This window comes from Quercus lobata, chromosome 11 (genome assembly GCF_001633185.2).
Source record: "Quercus lobata isolate SW786 chromosome 11, ValleyOak3.0 Primary Assembly, whole genome shotgun sequence".
Lineage (NCBI taxonomy): Eukaryota > Viridiplantae > Streptophyta > Magnoliopsida > Fagales > Fagaceae > Quercus > Quercus lobata.
Genome location: NC_044914.1, coordinates 17,837,693 through 17,859,774, shown reverse-complemented (window position 1 = coordinate 17,859,774; position 22,082 = coordinate 17,837,693). Strand labels below are relative to the sequence as shown.

The following is a 22,082-nucleotide window of genomic DNA, read 5'->3' as shown; positions in this document are numbered from 1 at the left end:
AATAACACAAGGTTAGTAAATCTAATTTTTACAAATTCATACACGAAAATTACTCTATCAAATAGACTCAAATAATATAATTTCAATTATAATTTAATTATCAATTATTAAAAATTATTCAAGTTTGAACATATAATTTAAATTGCTGATTAGCTCAAGCTCGATTGGCATTCAAAATAAAAATAAATAAACAACTCCTAAACTCTTACTATTCTCTTTGACTCCATTAATTTGGAAGCCCTAAACCATCTAAGAACAATTAAATGAATAATCATGAACTTTTAGATTACATATATTGGTTGAATGTTCAAATCCATTCGGTTTTGTGATGGATTGGATTTTAAAATATACAAGAGATCTTAAGATCAAAACAGGTAGAACAAATTGAAAAACAAATCGGATCATCTTAATGCGGTTTGAGAACTACTAATAGAGTAACAACCTTATTTCCCACCATGAAAAGCATCATTTATATTCACCAAGATCAACTAATAAGCCTAACACCCCGTGCCTAACATGAAAAGCATCACCGATAGTTACCTCAAATATTTATCAAGGGACCCGAATCTCTTTTCGACATATACAACTAAAACAAAATGTTGATTTTTTTTTAATCACGTACATTGTCTTAGTGGCATAACCCTTGCCTGTTTTTGATCCAATGACTACGTTTTTAGGCCTACGCCTTTGGTCTTGGTTTTGTATTATACTTCGTAAAAATTCAAAATCGTGGTGCAACGTATATCCACCTGTTTTGATTGACGCCATTGTTGTGAAATTTGTGGAGCAATGTACACCTGCCTGAACGACTCTCTGAATAGGTCATAAATTTGACATGGCTTGCCATTATCACCTAGATATAGAGATTCGGTTACCTTCTTTGAGGTGTTTAATACACCTGCAAGATCAAAATCCGCCATAGAAGATTAATTAGTCCAAAGAACACAAGTCTGGCCATATTAAAAGCTCGGCTAAATCATAAAAACAAACGTAAGGGCTTCCTTCTTTGTGTTTTTCCATAAATTTATAGTGGAACACCAACGTTATGATGAGCTCTCAAACAGGATCACATCCAGCTAAGCAACATTTTGAACAGCTACAGGATTATTTAGCAGATTCCCATATGATTTGTGCATTTCCAACACAAACCAACCCCACCCCCCCCCACAACAAAAAAGAAAAGAAGAAGAGAGAAATGGACAACAGAAAACATAATGAACAGTTTACCATATAGCACATTCCACTTTCCCTGGTTAGAAGACCTTTCTTGTTTTTCATGCTAGGGTTGCTCTCTTTCCTTTGGCATCTCTTGACTGCAAATAAACTATGCAAGTCAGAAGCTACATTCTAGGAAGATATCAATAAATGATACTTTGCTGGCATAAAAATGCATGGAGGGAGAGAGACACCTGTGCAGCAACAGATCTTTTTGAATCCAGAAACTCCCTGTAAATGTTATATAGTCTCTGCTTCTCAATTTCTGAAACAGAGGGTCTTGCCCTATTGGCAGTAGACTTCAAAAGACCATTGGTTATTACTGGCTTTTTGTTTGGCTCACTGGTATCTGCACTGTCCAGAAGATCATGAACTGCTGCAAGCTGTGCATCTGAAAGCAGAGCTTGAAGGTCAGCCCCACTAAATCCTTCGGTCATATGAGCTATGGCATCTAATTCAACGTCATTTTCCAATGGTAGCTGTATCAATTGATAAAACCATAACATTATTATATATTAACCTGACAAAACATGTAGACATAAAATAAAGCTTCATGATTTATGAGTAGCACTAGCAACTGAAGAGTCACAGTACAAGTTTGGCACTAAATATACAATAATAAATAAGTAATAATAAATTATTGTGTCTAGAAACAACACTACCCTCCAAAAGTTTCAAGAAATGACACTCCCAGGCTTGAGGTTTTTATAAATACCCTTTCACATCGTTACTTCCTTAATAGAATATATTCCATTTTAAAAAAATATCCTACTCCTTTATACAAACCTCAAGGGGGGAGTGTCATTCATCCACAAACCTCAAAGGGGGAGAGTCATCTCGCCCATTACTTAGAAATCCTTTTTAAGAATGGAATATTTCATCAGAAAAAGTAATAGTTTGAGGGGGAATGGATGCATTTGTACATCAAATGCAATTGGGTTGCTCATTAATGTTCTGAGTTATGATGATTCAACAAAACTAGGGTAACAAATAGACTTGAGTTTGAAATAGCCTATCATATGATTGATTAGGGTCAGCACTTGAAAAGGAGAATTTGGTATCAAGTTATGGCTTGTTCAGGGCATTTGTCAAGGCAATCATTTATACCCATTATTTATAGTGGTGATGGGTGTTTCAAGTAATAAAACATACGAGAACTTATCCTCAAATTGGACCTCACAAATCACTAAAATAATTGTAAGCAATTAATATTCAAATTATATTAAAATAGCAACGTGCATAACTAAATAAAAGTTACGAACAATGCATTAATTTGATTGTCTTACTAACCTTTCTAGAAAGTACTGTAAGAATATCCAACCTCTCCTGTTGAGATGGAAAATCACAGAATAAAAGCCGATCTAGCCTACCAGGTCTCAACAAAGCAGCATCAAGTAAATCTGGTCTACTGCTTGACATGAAAATTTTAAGTTAATTTACCATCAGACAAAGTAATCAATAAAAGACCAATGTAGAAAACAAGATCCAAAATCTTGAAAATGCAAATACGAAAGAAACATTCCATGATTGAGACCTCAATTTGCATATAAGTATGGGCACTAGACATAAATCTAAGAAAGCAATTTGCACAGGCTTATTAACTTGAAGCTGCCAAGTCATGCCAAGTTGTGGGGAGCCTATCCTGTTGCACAGGTAGTTATTAGAGAACTGGGATAAGATTTGTGCCCCTATTAAAGCTGATGGTTTGGGTATAATAAAATTTAGTACTTTTAATAAGGCTTTTATAAGGAAAGTAGCTTTCGAGATATGGTGCAGAATGGGATCAAACGTGAAGGCATGTCATTGGTGCAAAGTATTGAGAGTCTTTGGTTTGTTGGAAGGCAGTAGTAAAGAGGGTCGCATGGGTCGAGTTTGTGAGCTTGTGAAAGGAATTAGAAGTGGTTTGCAAGAACCTTCTTTTCCACTACTAATTATCCCTTATTTTAACATCAAAGAAAGGCCACCATACTCTTCTTCACTTCATTGAATAGCAATTCCAACGCAAATTCAGTCCACTGCAACAACACACCCAAGGAACCAAATCCACACTGTAATGTTATAGAAATAGCATGGGAAGAAGTTGAAATGGAGTGGTTCAATTCATCAGGCCCATCACTCTGGCAAAACCACCAGATACAAGTACTGATGGTCAATTGGGCATTTAACCTATTCACATGTAATTTCCACACCACCAACCTGTCCACTCCCCCACAACATACCCCCCACCACCCCCCCCCCCCCCCAAAAAAAAAAAAACTATTGCCTTTTCTTGTCACTTATCTCTCATTCACAAGAGGGGAAGAAATATGTTTTTTCCCCTACAGAAAAAAAAAAAAAAAAAAAAATTCTTTTTTTATTCTTTCATCATGAACAAGAAGAAAATTGTAAATTGAAGATGTAAAAGTGATGAGAGACGTGGCACTATATTATTTGTTAGAAGGTCATGCTAAAAGGTTTCTTCACTTTGATCTGAACCATGGGAGTTTGACTGTCACAAACAAAATTTCAGGAGGATTCTGTGTTTTACAACTTGACCACAGGGACAAAACACATTTTTCCAATAATTTTATGGTTATTGTAAACAGAAGCTGCTGACCTTGTAGCAGCAAACACAAATACACCAGTCAGTACTTCAATGCCATCTAATTCAGTCAGAAACTGCAAAAAGGGAAACGCAATTATTAGAAAATTAATTGAAAGAGGATGGAAGATGGGACAAGAGACTGACCTGATTAACAACACGATCAGTTACTCCAGTATTGTCATGCCCTCTTTTTGGGGCAATAGAATCAAATTCATCAAAAAAGAGAAGGCATGGAGCAGCTGCATTTGCTTTGGAGAAAATATCTCGAACCTGAAATCATGATATACGCATCAGCAGCAGGACTATGCAATACACTTCACTTCTAGAAAGTCATTCAACAAATTTCCAAAAAGGGTTACCCATTAAAAGATACAAAGGATCATCATACATGTTTTTATCTTCTATGCACATGTATAGCTACACATGCATCATAAATCCCAGTTAAAAAACAATAAAAGGAGGCAACTAAACAAATACTGAACACTTCTTTTTTGAAGTAAAAAAATAATAATTATTAAGAATTGAATGGGATTTTGTGCATCACCTGAATAAATTGTATGAATGATGTTTATATAAGAAACATAAACAAATACTGAACAATTGTTCTTTTTTTGAAGTAAAAAAACAATAATAATTAAGAATTGAATGGGAGTTTGTGAATCACCGGAGTACATGTATGAATGATGTATATGAAAGAGACATAAAATAATCATGGTATAAAACTAGAATCATCAAAAGATCCACCAGATGTCTCCATCCTCTCATAAAGCAAACACAAAATAAGAAATTTCAGCTAAGACAAGGAAAGCTCAACATCTTCAAGGAACAAGCAGAGTCAGGTAATGCAAACTGCAAAGGCCTTGAGACTGTGTACTGCTAACTGTGCACCTATGAGCTTCCACAGAGAATAAGTCCACAATGGTTCCAAAAGCCTAGTACGACAATAAAAAATATGCTGCTACTGCTATGTTAGCTCATACTTTTCTCTTCATTTTATATACATTCAGAATTAGCATTAAAACTGCGTTCCTTGGTACTCATTAGTTTTGGAGGGTACCAACTACATGGGAATAGTAGTATATCATAGGAAATAATGGGAACAGTAAAAAGTCAAACATAAAGAAACTAACAATATGGGTCAAAAAGAAGAAGATGATAATAACTCTTCTTGTGGTTCTTATCATTGGCATCATAATAATCATCTTAAAATACCATACAATATAATGTATCAAAAAAAAAATTGTTGAGAGAATAACTATAGTTCTTACACTTCAATCTCCTTTCCACACTTCACTCACTCATACACATAATTACAAAGAAAGATGGTTACTATTAAGCATACATAATATCCCAGAAAACAGTTCACTGAAAGCAAAAGCGCACAACCAATAAATCAAGTGAGAACTACTACAAAATTCCACACTGATAAATTATGTGGATCAAAAAAGCATTGGCTACTATATAATTTGAAACTACAAAAACACAAAAATCATCGAAAAATTGGTATACAAAAAATATTTGTAAGGCAAGAAGTAATTGGACACTCACAGCTTGCTCAGAAGCACCAATATATTTATTTAGCAGCTCAGGCCCTTTCACTGATATAAATCGTAAGGAACAAGCAGCAGCAGCAGCACCCACTATATGTGTCTTGCCACAACCAGGAGGCCCATATAAGAGAACATTTGACCGCAACCTTAAAGGAGCTTGTGAAAAGGTATTTGGGAACTTTGAAGGCAATTCAATTATCTGACATTGATAGTAGGAATTAACAATAGAAGAGAGTATAACATACAGTAAAAACAAAGGATTGGAACTGAAAAAGGAAAAGAAAAACAAAAAAGAAAAACAAAAAAAGCAAAATGATAGTTGCATGATAGAATTGAATGAAAGTAAGAGACAGCACCAGTACAAACCAGTTATTATCTATAGGCTAATGATTTGATTTTTCCTTTCCCCTATCATGGTCTGCTAAAAATATTATTGAACCAACAGATAGGTGAGAAGTTCTAAACCATTTTGGTTCCATAAAGCAATAGAAATTTAGATAAGGTTCTCTTCTGGAAAATAAGAGGAAATAATGAAAGAGACCAAGCAATTCAGAGTAATTATTGGAGTCGATGTTTAGTCTCCTTATGACAGAGTTGACATGCTGACATTCTCATATATTTTTCTATATTTTTTCCTGAAGCCAAACTTCATGTCCCCACATATCTTTTTTTTGCCCCCCTAGACTGGAGGTAAGCACAATCCCCTGCATACATTCATACTTGATTCTGAAGCGTAAACATCAACGCATTGCATGTAGGAAGCAGTACAAAGTCAGAAGCAGCAAGCATAATCATTTTAAAATGTTGGTAAATATTTCTACTTGAGTGAATTTAAGATGGTGTCATTAATTCCTTCTGCTACCCCAAATTCTTGGGCTTACAAATCGAAAAGAAATTCCAGCAAAAAAACTGTGCATTTGACTTCTTAACTTGCAGATATGACCAAATAGTTGAAAGGGTTTGTCTTCTTTTGAAAAAATTTAGTTTCCCCATCAGAGGTGGTTTAAACATGAGTCATCACTCTGAATTACGTGGGATACCACAGGACCAACATCACCTTATTAATATGTAAATAAGGTTTCAATTACAAATGCACATACTTCCCATCAGAAGTTATATATCAAATATTATAAACTATTACACCCTCTAAGGTTATAAATATACAGCCATTCTGGTGACACCATAGTCTAGGCTATATTAAATTTTCAAAAAAGCCGTTCTTGTGTGCTCTTGCCTCAAAATCTGTATCCAATGCTTTAAGTTTGCTGTTTATCCCAATAACATCCAAGTATATGCAATTCCTCTCAATACATGTCCACCACTAAACACCATGATCTGATTAGAGAACCTTAGTTTTCACATTGATTCAATTATGATCTTACAAAATCATTCACATTGATTCAATTATGGCCTTGAGAAATCATTGAAGTAAATCGCAAATTCGCTATTAAGTGTTAAGAAATGAACCCAAATTGTATGATTATGATCATTTTATAAATGTAACGGCCTACCAACAGACAAGCAATGGAATCACAGTACGTAGAAGAGGTGTGATAAAAAAAAAGGGGGAAAAAGGAAATCTAGAAATGAAGCACAAACATCGAATGCATACATATGAGAAAAGCCTCTAAAAGAAAAAGAACATTGAAATTTCTTAGTTCAAAAGCACATGCTACTGATGAAAGCATATATTCATGAAAAATAGACTTGAAGTGGATAAATACAAACTAGATGAGTTTACCCTAGACATATTTCACTATATTTTATGAAACAGCTGCTTTCATGGAATTTAGGAAACCAGATACCATTAAGGCTGTGTTTGGGTCGACGTAAAATGTTTTCCGAGTGTAAAATATTTTCAGGTGAAAATATTTTTTGGAAAGGAAAATATTTTCAGTTGTTTGGTTGCATTCTAGAAAATGCGCTAAAAAATGGTTTCTAGTGCTTGGTTTGCACATAAAATTGTTACAAGAAAATATGTATATACTCCAGAAATACGCCGGACAATGTCTCAGTTGGAGCTTCCCTCTCTCTCTCGGTTCGGGTAGAGGCCTGAAAATAGGAGTGTAATTAGGTTGAAGGTAAAATAGAAGTGTAAATGATTTTACACTGAAGGGGTCAAAATTTTACAGTCAAACTGAAATTGATTTCAGTTTGACTGCATTTTCCGGTCCACCCAAACACCCTGTCAGGTGTAAAATATTTTCCTTAAGGGTTTTTCACCCAAAACAAACACAGCCTAAGTTAAAAAAGAATATTTATTTATAAACTCATACTGAAAACCACTATTTATTTACTCAGAAAGAAGAGTAGCGTGTTTGTGATCTAATACAATGCAGTGAAAATACTAATGTAAATTTATGACTAGAAAATTACAAAGCAAATTTAATGATTTCACCTCTTTAATAGTGTTCTGAATGTCAATCAGACCACCAACATCATCCCACCCAGAGCGTCCAACTTCGGAAGCGGATTTTGTCATGTCACGCATGGCAACTGGAAGGAATTCACGCATTGCCTGGGAAAAATCTTCCCTGACTAACCTAGGCTTTTCGTCCTTGTCAAACGCAGAATGGGGAGGCAAAAACCGACCAATGGCAGCATGAACAGATCTATCAACCAGTATTTCCTGAAAGAATGAGATTGTTTAATATATAATTTCAAAAGCAGCACCTAAAAGTTCTTGCTTAAGAAAATATACAATTATCAGAACAGATGTAAAATACACAGGCTTAAAAATATACTCTCTTTTTTTTATGTAAGAAATTTTATTAAGAACAAAAGGCCAAGTACACTGGAAATGTACTGCAGTGGCAAAAATCAAAAACCCAAATTACCATGATCAATAAGATCAGGGAGGGACAAACAAAAAAAAGATGAAAAAACTTAACTCTAATCAAGTAGAGTACGGAAGAAAAAAGACTTTTACATCAAGGATAGACCATTCACAATCCTCAAAGTATCTAGCATTCCACTCTCATCATAAGCACCAAAACAAACAATGTGGTACAAACCTCCAAAAATCTATATTTCAATGTCTACCGAACTTTCCTTGCCAAGAAGCTAACAGTTCAATAACTTTATATGGCATAACCCAATGGATACTAAACAAACTGAATGCCATAGACCACAGCTCATATGCTATAGGACAATGAAGAAGAAGGTGATTCACAAATTCCCCACACCATTGCACATATAGCACCAATCTAGCACTATAATATGTCTCTTTTAAAGATTATCTGTAGTTAAGATATTACCTAAAGCAATAGTCCAATAAAAGAACGCTACTCTAGGAGGAACCTTCGATTGTCACACCAATTTCCAAGGAAAAGAAAGGATTAAAGAAGGGGATAAAGAGTGATAAAAACCTCGAACCTCAAAACCTCTTCTCATTGTTAGCTTCTGACAAACTTTGTTAGCACCAACACCCCGCACATCCATGGAATAAAGCACATCCAAAAATAGAACCAACGCTTCTAACACCCAATCCTGCGACAGAGAAACACATGACCTTCGACACAGAACACTCCCTTGCCTGACTAATACTATACAATTCTAGAAATTGTTCTTTAAGAGAACAATCCTTACACTATACATCCTCCCAAAACTTCACACTAGTACCATCACCCACATCATACCGAAGAAATTTAGGAAAATCCAACCAACCACTTCTAATGGATTTCCACACACTAATACCATAGGTCCGTGACACTGGTTTTGTACACCAAACACCCCATCTATCCCCAATATTAGCCTCAATGACCCTCCTCCAAAGGCCATCTCTCTTTGTTCCATATCTCCACAGCCAGACTTTAAAATATACTTAAATTTAAGAGATATGAATTTCAAAAGAAATGATTATTTGAGAAAAGAATTTCCAGCAAGATTTCACATTTGAGTGTGACACTAAGTTAATTCACATAAATTACATACCCAATAATCTAAAGTAAAATTACTCCATCCATCCCATTATTTTCGTATACTATTCCATTGTGTGATGTCCCAAAATACTAGTCAACTTTTGAGAGGTCAATAGACACAATTTTCACAACTTTTCTAACTTACCCGTTATTATACTTGAAAAATCATTACTTATTTTTCTATGTTGTATTTGAGTTTAAATTAAGGAGGGCTAATTTTGTAAACTAGTAATTTTTTTATTTCAACAGAAAATGCATTAGATTATGTTCACTTAAAAAGTTTGAATTTTTAAAGGTGGGACAAAGAAAAAGGGATGGAGGAAGTACTATTGTAAAAACATTACAACGATAATAATAGTAAAACTATGATGATAATGAACAAATTCAATATAGCCTGCGGGGAAATAAAAATAAGTTATATCCACAAAAAGTGAACAAGATATCATTCTTCTTCAAAAGTATTAGAATAGACTTATGAAATTAATTCAGACAAGTAAATAAATGGTGAAGTGATTGCGTTAGATGCATATTTTATATGTACTCTTATATTAGCTTAGGGTACTCTTGTAATCATTTCATATTAGTGTAACAAAAATATATGCTACAATGAATGGACTTATTAATTAATCCCTAAACCTAAAGCCTAATCTCTACGTGTGTGTGTGTTTAATCTTCTCCCCCTTTTTCTTCTTACCCTTCCATATTTTGCAACTCAACTTTAAGAAAAGGAACAGTCGAAGTACACAAGGAGTATGAAAAAGATCTTCTTAAGGTTGCCACCAATAACATATCAAAAAGGGAAAAAAAGGAAAGGGGATATGCCAAAGCAAGAATCCAATCATAAAGCAATTTAAAAGAAGAAGCTTAAACTTAATCTGAAAGAGCTCTGTGCCAATAGTAGAGCAGTTTCTTTTTTTTTTTTGATAAGTAATAGAATAGTATTAATCATGAAGCAAGTACAAGGTGTTCATGATGGTGAACACAAGAAAAAGCAACAAACAACAACAAAGATAGAAAAACCAGCTTAGGGGATAATACTAAGGGAAGAAAGAAACTCAATGATGGAAGAACAAGTCGAAGAACCCCAGCACCTAGACCAATCAAACAACGTACCCTAGCATAGAGCTTGTAACTGAACAAGCGATTTCTCTTTAGCCTCAAAAGAGCGCCGATTTCTTTCCATCCAAACAACCCACATCAAACAACCAGGAATTATATTCCAAATGTCCGAAGTAAATTTCCCTAGCCAATAACTCCAACAAGACACCAAACTCTCCACAAAACCTGGCATGACCCATTGGATCCCGAATACTTGTAACATTTGTATCCGCAACAAGTGAGCTACAGGACAATGTAAGAGAAGATGATCCACAGATTCCTCATTGCAGCAGCACATACAACACCGATTCGCCAAAGAGAGGCCCCAAAGCATCAAATTATCCAAGGTGAGTATACCATGAGCTACTGTCCACATAAAAAAAGCCACCCTTTTAGGAACCTTAACTTTCCAAATTCTCTTCCAAGGGAAACTAGGGATAGAAGCACCTTGGATCTTATTGTAATAGGACCGAATATCAAACTTGCCATTTCCATTAAGACACCAATGGGAATTGTCACACCCAACACCCCTAGGAATCCGAGATTGAATGAAATCAAGGAAATAGAAGATCAGTTTCTTTTTGGCATATAACTATATAAAACAAGTTGTAGAACACTCCAAGTCCCCAATGTACTTGGGTTGGCTATTTTTTTCTTAATAAAATTTTTTGTTATCTATAAAAAAAAAAACACTCCAGGTCATACTGCTTCCATGCCATCCAGAACTCACTCTCAAAAATCCTAACAAACTCAAAATGTCCTAGGCATCAACCACCAGACACCATAAAGCAAAAACACTACTGACCAAATTTTTTTTTTTTTTGATAAGTAAAACTTTATTAGAAAAAAGAGGGAAAGACACAGAGTGTGTACTGACTAACAACCAAAAATCCCTTGAATTGATTAGAAGTAAGCACATTAAACTGTTCTCTGGTTCGACACTCTCACATATAAATATATATATATATATATATATATATTAAGGAATAAGAGAAATTTTATTGGGAAAAAAAAAAAAAAAAAAAGTAAATCCAAGTATGCTGGATCCACACTCTCTAACATCTAGACAATTCATCAAGCCACTAAATAGAAGAAAATTTCCACGCATGTTTCATAGGAAAAATCGCCATGATATTTTTTTGCCTCATCGCTAGCCCAGATGCTAAATTGGCCCTATTTTAAAAACAAATGAGAAAAAGACATAATAAGGCTTCTTTGCTTGGCTTCCTAGGTAGAGATTGTTTTTACTCTAAAATTGACCTTATCCCCAATTCTAATTGTAGTTTGTAATAATAGTCAGGAAAAGAAAAGAATGGTAAACATACTCTAAAGTTGTCACCTATATAAGCACTATTTTAAAGTGAGGACATAATACGAAGTGCCAAAGAGCAACACATAAGATTGAAATCTGGGGTAATATAATGATGGTTTGTAATGGAGTATGCCTTTTACAAATATAAACAATGAAACTTATCCATTTGATTAATAAACTTGGAAAAAGCTTAATACCAGATCATATGCATCATAGCCATCACATTTGGAAGCTACGTCTAACAAGATGTCATCAGAACATTGTAAGGAACGCTTCTGAATTTCATGCTTCAATATAGCCCTACGTTCTGAGGCAGCAGGAGCAGGAAGTTGAACATGGAAGTCAAACCTTCCTGATAATGACCAAATTCACAAAGGCAATAATTCAGAATATGAAACCACAATTTCTTTCAGCTCCACTGCAAACACACGATAGTACCCATAATGCATGCAAGAAGACACATACCTGAAGAGCTCAATGATTGCGGTATATTCTCTAGTGACTTGACAGAAGCTATGAAGGCAATAGGACCAATTCCACATGAGCTCTTCCTCTTTTCCTGTTCAGTGTACCAAAAAAGATTCTGTTAGTTGACTATTAAGACAGCAAAACTATAGCTACAATGGCATTTAGACTCTCCACTCTTTTCAGAACTCCATCATACTTGGAAAAAAAAATGGATAAGCAATCAGATCTATTAATGAAAAGGTTACACAAGCTCATGATGATGAGCACTCTGTAACCTAAAAGAATTACAAAACTTAGCACAAAAACTAAATGAGTATGAAATCTATGAGAGTGATACCATATGTAAGACCCCACACACAGGACTAATCAAACAAGGTAGGAATTAGCAAAGCTTCTAGCTGGTTTTTTGATCTATATTAGCCTCAAAAGTGCATTCCTCTCCCTACACAACTGCCACATCACACATAACAGAGTAAAATTCCATATCTCCAAAGAGTGCCTCCCAAACCAATTCCACCACCGCAATAAGAGGTCAACCACTCCTAAATAATTACAATCTCAAATTCAAACAGATGGGTGCAGCTGAAGCATTCTTATCTACTGCAATTCTAACCGGTTCAAGAAATACATCTTTAAGACAAGATTTCCACACCAATTCATGATTAGACATTTGGATAGAACTGTTCAATTCTAATCCTGATCTCATCTTGATTAGAAGTTACCCCATCTCCCACTTTGAGACTACTAATATAATTATTCCTCCATGGAAAAACCCAGTGTTTCTATCACCTTCCTTAAGCTGAAGCACCCTAGATTTTCGTCACCAACTTAGTGTGTCAATCAGCTTGTTATGCATTGCTAGCCTACTTCCTAATAGCCTAACCTTTCTTATTCTTTTTTTTTTCCTTGATAAATAACAGAACTTTATTAATAAAAAAAAGGAACACCCCAGGACACAGGAAGTATACTAAGGGTACAATGCACCACTTTCAGGTATAACGAACACCCCTAATAGCCTAACCTTTCACATCATTATTAACATGGCATTAGTGAGAGGCTCTAAGTGAGGTCATTGTTCAAGTCTTTGTTACCACACTTTGAGGTAATTTCTACTATTTTGCGCGTGCAAGACCCACAAATGGTTGAATTTTACTGGGAGGGCCTAATTGTGAGGGAGAAAGTTTTATGTAAGACAACTTTAAATACATTCTTAGCCCACTTCCTAGCAGCGTAAGCTTTTTATGACAGATGATTACTCAAGTCTAGCAAATGCAGGAGCTCGTTTAAAGGAGTGTTTTCACGGGAGCTTCCAGTTTGGATTGACCATTTTTATTTCTTTCATTATTTACTGGCTTTTTTTCCCAGTGTTGTGCTTTATAGACAATTTATCCTTGTAACTCCTTTCCATATTAAAATTTTTTGTTTAGGGGAAAAAGTAATTGCACTAATTTGATTGTTACTTTGCTAAATGATACCTCAAACACTGTTTACTTCAACTGATGACAGCAGCCTAAATGATCTTTAGGGCAAATAGCACCTCCACTTCAAGAAAAGGATGGCGGACGAGATCATGGGTTCAATTTTCATAAGGTGAAGTGCTTATCATTAAGAAAAATATTTTTAAAAAAGTCCATATTTATATTTATTATTCCAGCAGATAAAAACATTAACTATATAATAAACTAAATATTATTGAAGAAAAAACGCCATTCTAGGGAAAGTGGAACTAAAACACCATAAATATCATTACCCCATATTCATCCATAATGTCCGTTAGAAATTCCATTAATGCAAGAACAGAGGTTGACGGTTGAGATCCTTCCAAATTAGAAGAAGAAGAAATGATGCTGTCAAGATCATCAAAGATGATAATTGATGGTGCATGATCTAAAGCATCAGATATGTGGCTGGAAAGTTCTTGTCGAATGGTGGAGGCCTTTTCTAAAGCAAGACGAGAGCAACATACAAAAACGCTGCAAACACGAAGCTTCATTAGAATAGTTTATACACACTTCATTCCACAAAATCCGTCTTGATTTAACATTTTGGCGACAAAGAAAGCAGCTTAACCCATAGACTCATTCCCCCTTAAAATCAACATTTTGAATATGTCAATGACCATCAAAAGAAGGAAAAATATTATAAAAATAAGCCCATACATGTGTGCTAAAAGGTCTTCATGATCTTCCAGGGATTTTGCAACAGCTCTTGCTAATAATGTCTTTCCAGAACCCTATTAGTCAGAGAAATGCCAAGTTAAAGTATTAATGGTGCTGTTGATATAAATAATAATCTTATTATTTGATATCCCAAAACTTGAGGAAACTTTGTTCCTTAAATTTTAACAAACATAAAAAACACAAGCATTTTAATGACTGTAAAAAAGAATCACGTAGCCACCACTTTTTTTGTTGGTATTAACTATGTTGAGTTTTAAATAGATGGTTTAAGAAAACAAACATATAATTCAAACTCTATACATATATACACAACCACTTCTTGTTACATGGTCATACAGAACCTAATTAGGAAATTGTATATCAACCTGGACTCTTTCTCTCACTCACATAAGTACCAACAGGTTCAAAATTATGCATGCCTCGGAACTTAATACAAATTTCAAAAGATGTGCTTGAAAACCTTGAAACTATTTTCCAATCTTGAGGGGCCTACAAGGACCCCAAAATTTTGGAACTAAAGTTTTGTTGTTGTAGGTACCTAAACAAAATGATGGACGACATTGAATGAATGTGTTTCAATTTTAATGTCCAAACCTTAGTACTTTTGAGTGAAGTAACCTATTTTAGGCAAAACTTCTAATACAAATGAGAATTACTTCAGGAAGCATGTAAAACGACAATAAATGGGTATCATAAATGGAAGAGCATGCAAGTCATTTTTGCCCATTCCCAAGATATCTAATCTACCAGCTGTGAAGAGCTTCCTTCACCCTTCAATTGTTAAATCATCAAACAAAGGAGACCAAAACTCAAAAGCAGGACTCACTGTAGGTCCATATATTAGAACATGTCCAGGGAGAGGAAGATCATAAGAACTGAACCACATCCCAGAAGAGGGGGATAACAACACCACCATCCCTGCATTTGGAAAACATTATCAGGTAAATACAGCTTTCTCTAGGGAAGGAAAAAAAGGGTTTCACCATCCTTATAGGCATACGCGAAATACATATCAGTGAAAAAACAATTTTAGATAAACAAAAATTTAATAATTCCACTCTGATGATCAACTGGGTGATATTTTCACGAAGTCGCTAGCTCATGTCTCCGTTCAATGAATGTCTTTCATGCTGGGCATGTTTAATTTGTATGCTCCAGCTTGAGTGGTAGTGTTAGAGTTAATGTTGTTATTTTTCTATTCAATTATTATTTTATATTTAGCAAGAAGTAGTCTTGCTATATCACTCTAATATAAATATGTGCTAAGGTGTGATCCTAATTGATTATGCGCTAAACCTTTCATTTCCTTCTTTTATATCAGTCTCGCTCTATTTTCAATTTTTCCTCTTCCTCTTTCTTCTCCCTTCCTCCTAATTTTTCACATTTTAAAACTCAACTTCTAGAATTATTCATCAGGTTAATTTCTGGACCAACAGAATCGACCTTTGAGATTCTGCCATGTGTTGATAGATAAGAAGACAGTATATGAGTCTTCTTAAAACTCTAACCCAAACTTTTATTGTCCCTGTTGTCACACAGGCTGATGTACATGTGTATTTGAGTATACACAGCTATAACGAAACATAAATTGGTATATTTTACAAGCAACAGACAATTGAAGTCTCACACAAGAATCAACAAAAGGCATTATATATTAAAGAATTTCAAAGGGAAAAATACCTACTATTAATAACATCAGATGCAGCTGTCCCCATCCAGCTCAAGGAAGATAGATCTGAACTAATGTCTTTGTCAGAGGTTCTCTTTTGGACAGAATAGACGGAGACAGGGTTCCTCAAATTCAGATTTTGAAGGGCACCCTCCAAACTATTGTTCCTTTGATCAAAAGCAATCTCATATGCATTAACTCTTCCACCTTGAAGAGATTCATCAGAAATAATCAATAAATACGATACATCGATGAGCAGGTCGGTAGTCTTATTTCCGTCTTCCAAAGAACCATTGGATGAAGCCAGTACCATTCCATGAATCCCCTGCTTGAAACATTTCAACTCATATTGAAGCAAAGTTTCATTTCCCAAAAATAATGAACTAACTTCTGATCCTTTATTTGAAGCAATGGCATCGACTTGTGCAAGAAACCATGCCTGAAGAAGTGCTTGTAATCCCTTTCCACCGTTGGACTGACAAGCAGCCTCCCCATCCTCTTCACAAGAAGATTCATATGAAAGAGCAGCAATAACTTCATCATGGGTTGACCAATCTACATGATCCACATTGTTGCCTGAGCTAGTTTTCAGAAGCATGTTTTTTACCTCGCGACTGTGTTGGCTGTCAAGCACTTCTAGACCATTTTCCTCGAGAGCTTTATTCTTCCTGAGCTTCTTAAAGTGGCAAGGAGAAAGTGAAAGAGATGGGATATCCTTCTTCAAATTAACATCACATCCCTTTAGGTGAACCCCTGCAGGCATATCACATCCCTTTAGGTATCTTTAGTATATTACTAATCAAATGCCTGAACCTCAAATTTTTCCTCTTTTTAAGTTTATTACTAATGATCTGATAGGCACAACTAAGTAATTAAAAAAGACAGAAAAATATTTTTTTGATAAGCATCGTACAAGAATAACATCTAAAAACCTAAAATAAACACATTTTTGGAAGTAAGAAGACACTCTGCTTTGTAAGTCAAAATACATAAAAAGAAATTTTCAGGAATGAAGGTAGAGTAAGGAACTTAATTGAATATCAGGAAGCAGTAACGTACATGAATGCAATCCAACTCCCAAATACAAACGAAGAGACTTTGCAAACATTACATGTCCTTTAGCCACCGATTCTGAAGTTAAAAGATGAACAACTGCTTGACGGATTTTCTTCTTTTCAGTTAAATTTCCACTGTTCGCTGGAGGTGAACTGCTTCTTTTTCTAAAGGAATCATTATCAGAATTTTTTGAGCTTTCTTCTGATGATGATCTTGGAATTATAACAACAAACTGAAGAGAATCTAATGAGAAGCTTTGAGCAGTTTCTGGGTGAATAAAAGCAACAGAAGTGAGCACTACACCAAGCTCAAAACCATTAACATAACTTTTGTGAATAAATCTCCTGTCTGGATCTTGAATGCGCAATAGTGCCCTTGCAAAAGGATGTTCTTTAATAGAAGATTGCATGTAAGGACCTTCATGTGCATTCCCATTTTTCTTGCGTCTCTTAGGAGCAACTGCAACTTCAGTTCCTGCCACAAGTTGCACTGATAGAACCTCAAAAGTTAGACAAAGTTCCAGCAGAGGAACATATATATCTTCAATTATCATGGTTTATTAACCATATGAAATAAAAATGACGGCAATTCTCCTAATCCATACAGTGAACAACATGAGCACATAATAGATTACCATTGTAACCTAAGTATGTTTTTCAGCTACGTGGTACATATGCTGGACCAAGGAACATTATTTCTTTCTGTCATTTTATGCACTTACAAACAAGCATTTTGGAAATGCAACATAAATGTTAAAGAAAAAATAGGTACATGAAAACACTGGGAAACATAAATGAACTTCTTTAACATGGAAAGACAGCTTTACCAGAAAGTTACTATATCCAAGATACATCTTTGGCAGAACAAATAGTCTATCCTAAAAGTTGGTTCTTGAATGTGGTACTTGAATCCTGAGACTCAACATAACTGTTAAGCATTGTACAACATGCTTTCGCCATGTGATGCACTATGAATACATTAAAATTATTAACATAGTTTGTTCTAAAAGAATTTCTATTGACGACGTTTCAAGAAGTTTAAAAACACTACTCCAACTAAAAGTCCACTACCAAAAGTTTATAGAAATTTAAAAGAACTCTCATTATTTATTTTAAATTATTTTTATCATCCACTATGAATTTTTGTATTAATAATAGAAGTTTTGTTTTACACAGTCGTGCTTGTGTTATATGACAACATTAAGTATTTTTACATTATAGAACGTAATTTTCCATTTGATGTATTATATATTTAAATTGTTAAATTTTATTAGGATTGGAACTGTTAGAATTGTGTGGATAAATGATTAAATTTACCATATCCCAATAGTTTAAACTTTTGGGACAATCAGTAATTTAACATGATATCAAAGCATGAGATCCTGAAATCGATCCTTGTCTCCTCTACTCTACCTCCCATTTAAATTCCCACATGTTGGGCCTCATCTATTAAAAGATAGTTTCGGCCCACACGTGAGGGGGAGTGTTAGAATTGTGTAGTTAAATGATTAAATTTACCATATCCCAATAGTTTAAGCTTTTGGGACAATCGGTAATTTAACAGGAACAATATCAATTTCAAAAAAATTAGAAGATCATCAAGTTCAGATGTTATGAGAGTGAAACAAATCAATGATTTAACTCAAGCATTCAGGGTAATCAGCCATTTTTCAGTAAATGAAGAAGTAAAATACATAAAAATGTTAAACAAGAGTTACTTAATTCACGGGTGAGGAATGGCAGCGATTCTCCAATTAAGTACCAACAAAGTTTTTCAAACTTCAGTTGAACCAAATAGTACTACCATTTGAGTGAGAACAAGAAATACTAGATATCATCTTACCCACCCCTTTCTTGGGAAAGGTTGAAACCACACGGACTGTAGTGACAGTGCGACCATGCAACCACAAAGGAAATTTCATTGCTTCATGGACGATCCTGACCTGTATTTAGTAAAGGAGGCAATGACTAATAATTGAACTCCAATATGGATATAAGAGCCTATATGGGCAAATACCCTGAAAAACCGCTTTATGAAAATAAAAATAAATAAGGAAAAGGAAACATTGTGCAACCATTCCTAAGACTATAGGACTCAAACGGCAAATTAAAAAAAAGAATATGTATTAATACACACACAAACTCTAATGAGCTATAGCTTAACTAGTACTTCCTCCCAGGATAGTTGGATGAATGGTGAGGTCGTGAGTTCAAGACCCACTGAGTGCATGTGAAAATTACCAATCAAAAAATATATAGATGAACACACACACACACGTGATAAAAGGCTAAACACAACAAAAGAACTATGCAGATTTAATTGGACAGCAAGGAAACTAAAATAGAAGATTGACATAACAGAAGAGAAGTACCTGGTTCAATATAGCTGCCTCTGCATGCTCAGAGTTAAGTTCCAAAACCTCCCAATCATCCTCACTATGGGGTTCTATAGTAACTAGAGTAGCCTTTGCCACATTGGAAATGGCTCGAACTTGAACTGCGGTACGATCTGGCAGTGAAATGCATTCTGCGAATTGTTGGGAGACCTATAGTGGAGTTAGGAAACAACAATAATTTTTTCGAAGACAAATACATAGAATACAAGAAGGAGCCATTGGCAAATAATTTATAAACAATGGACCACAAATTAATTCTCAACTGGAACATGCTATGAAAAATAGAGCAATAGATTGCAGCTTTAAGGCATGGATTATTCACAATAATTTGTAAAATAACATTTTTTTATAAGATAATATAACATTACAATACAATTACTCCATTTGTATCTGTGCATAGTGTCATGCATTTTTTTAGAGTTGGTCCTAGGCTCAGAAAATGGAAGAGGGTTAATGTAGGTTGATGGCTAGTGTAAAATATAGTCAATTAATGGATACACTACATATACAGGTTGGGTCGTCCCCTATTAGCAAAGCACTGCATCAAACCCCAGATGCATTGAAAAGTGGGCAAAGGTTAGCTAGGGTGTGCCCTGCAAGCAATACACTACATCAGCGTTCAGGTGTAGTGAGAAATAGGTAAGAGCTCTCGAACTTTGATGGAGAGATGTCTCGAACTTTGATGGAGAGATGTAAGTAAAGAAATTACCCTAGAAGAGTAGGATTCGTATAGGCACTCTGAATATGGTGTCTATAATAGAAAAAATTAGGGGAAATAGAAGATACAGCGACTAGAAAAAAGAATAAACCTAGTGCACCTTCGGGAGACTACTTAGGTAAGTGAGAAATCTAGAGAAATTGAACATACGGCATATAAATTATGGTATACAGGAAAAGATACAAATATAAATGGGGCAACGATTAAGGTTAGGAGAATAACGGATAAAATTTATTTAATAAAATTTCTTTTAGAAGAAGACACGAATAACATAGTTAGTGCGTACGCTCCTCAAATGGGGTTGGAAGAATCCATCAAACAAAATTTTTGGGAGGACATAAATAAATTAATTCAAGAGCTACCTAAACAGTGAAAAGATTTTTACTGGACGAGGCCTCAATGGTCATGTTTGAGAAGAGAATGGGGGGTTTTTGAAGAATTCATGAAAGCCAAGGACATAGAGTAAGGAATGAATCAGGAAATACTACTCTAGACTTTGTAACAACATATGATACAATATTTAATTAACACTTGGTTCAAGAAAAAGGAGTCAAATTTAATTACCTTCAAAAGTGGGACAAACATTATTCAAATAGATATCACCAATACGGACCACCCCCATCAATGAAAAGATGAAATAGGATCACTTAAGATGGTTTGGTCAAGTGCAGATGAGAGCAATCAATACACCAGTAAGGCAAAATGAGTTCATTCAAGCCGAGGTAACGGGAAAATAATAACTAAAATAACATTAGTAGAAGTCCTAAAAAAATGTATCAATTAAGGAAACGACAAAGAATATAATTTCGGCTAGGATTCAATTGCCCAAAAGAATACATGTAGCTGACCCTAATTTTGAATATGAATAAACTTGCAAAAAACCTAGGAAGCACATACAATTCATTTGGGGTATCGTATTGTGTACCACACCCGCCATGTCATATTATCATTTTTCATAAATTGTGTCGTACCGTACTCATGTCCGTGCTTTTTGTGCAAAAACATTCCAACATGTGTCTCTCACATGTCAAAACCACAACAAATATATATATAAATATAAATATATATATATATAAATATATATATATATATATATAAATATATATATATATATATATATATATATTTCTTTGATAAACTCCTGTGTTCAATTCAAGTAACTCAATTTTTTCGATTTTTAATGGAGACCCATTTATGAACCAGTATTAGGTAGTCAATACAATACTAATATATCAAAGCAACTAATCAAAATGGGATTGTGTTTTTCTAAGGTGGCAGTTTGTGACTGAAAAAAAAAAGACGGAAAATTTAGTTGTTGTGAGAGAAAATGAGTAGTACCTCAATTGCGGAGGAGGAGGAAGTGGAGGTGGCGCCGGACCAGGCGACGAACCAGCGGTGGCCGGTACGAGAGCGAAGCTCGAGGGTGAGGAGATGAGCGGAAGAGGAGTCGAGAGTTTGGACAAGAGGAAAAGGGAGCGATACGAAGCAATTCTCTATTCCCCCAACCAACCTCACCTCCAACTCCATCCCCCAATTCCCAATTCCTAATTCACGCTTCAACCAAAGAGAAAGAGATGAAGATTTGGGTTTAGGGTTTTTGAATACAGAGAGAGAGAGAGAGAGAGAGAGAGAGAGAGAGAGAGTGATCAAATGAAATGAACCGCAGTCCGCAGATGTCGATGAGGACAAGTCCAAAAGACTTGTTCGTTTTTCAAAATAGATAGAAGGAACTGCCACAAGAAAACAAAACGGAATCCAAATGCAAAAGAACTTGAGGAATAATATCACATTTAAATAAATAAATAAATAAACTTGGTGGATAATAAGTGTTTTTTTTTTTTTTTTTTTCACTTTCAAATACCCGTAATTTAATTGAGGTTCATACACATATATATTTAGATTATGTTATAATATAAT

The 22,082-nt window shown here is 34.8% G+C and overlaps 1 protein-coding gene across 4 annotated transcripts; it reads right to left on the bottom strand.

Annotated features, from left to right (window-relative positions):
* Positions 1-246: 246 nt before the first annotated feature.
* Positions 247-21,909, bottom strand: LOC115967766 (peroxisome biogenesis protein 1). Of its 4 annotated transcripts, none has more exons than XM_031086901.1 (18): positions 21,504-21,909; positions 19,424-19,597; positions 18,895-18,994; positions 17,056-17,541; positions 16,012-16,749; positions 15,154-15,245; positions 14,307-14,380; positions 13,898-14,120; positions 12,145-12,238; positions 11,877-12,031; positions 7,748-7,978; positions 5,348-5,548; positions 3,944-4,069; positions 3,812-3,873; positions 2,506-2,623; positions 1,410-1,694; positions 1,228-1,313; positions 247-898 (listed from the first exon to the last, which is right to left on the bottom strand). In XM_031086901.1, the coding sequence occupies exons 1-17, from the start codon at positions 21,690-21,692 to the stop codon at positions 1,275-1,277; spliced, it is 3,387 nt and encodes a 1,128-aa protein (XP_030942761.1). In that variant the 5' UTR covers positions 21,693-21,909; the 3' UTR covers positions 247-898; positions 1,228-1,274. The 4 variants fall into 4 exon arrangements, with proteins under 4 accessions (XP_030942761.1, XP_030942762.1, XP_030942763.1 ...); XM_031086902.1 differs by having other exon boundaries at positions 18,899-18,994; XM_031086903.1 differs by lacking the exons at positions 18,895-18,994; positions 21,504-21,909 and having other exon boundaries at positions 19,424-19,511.
* Between the last annotated feature and the right edge of the window lie 173 nt (positions 21,910-22,082).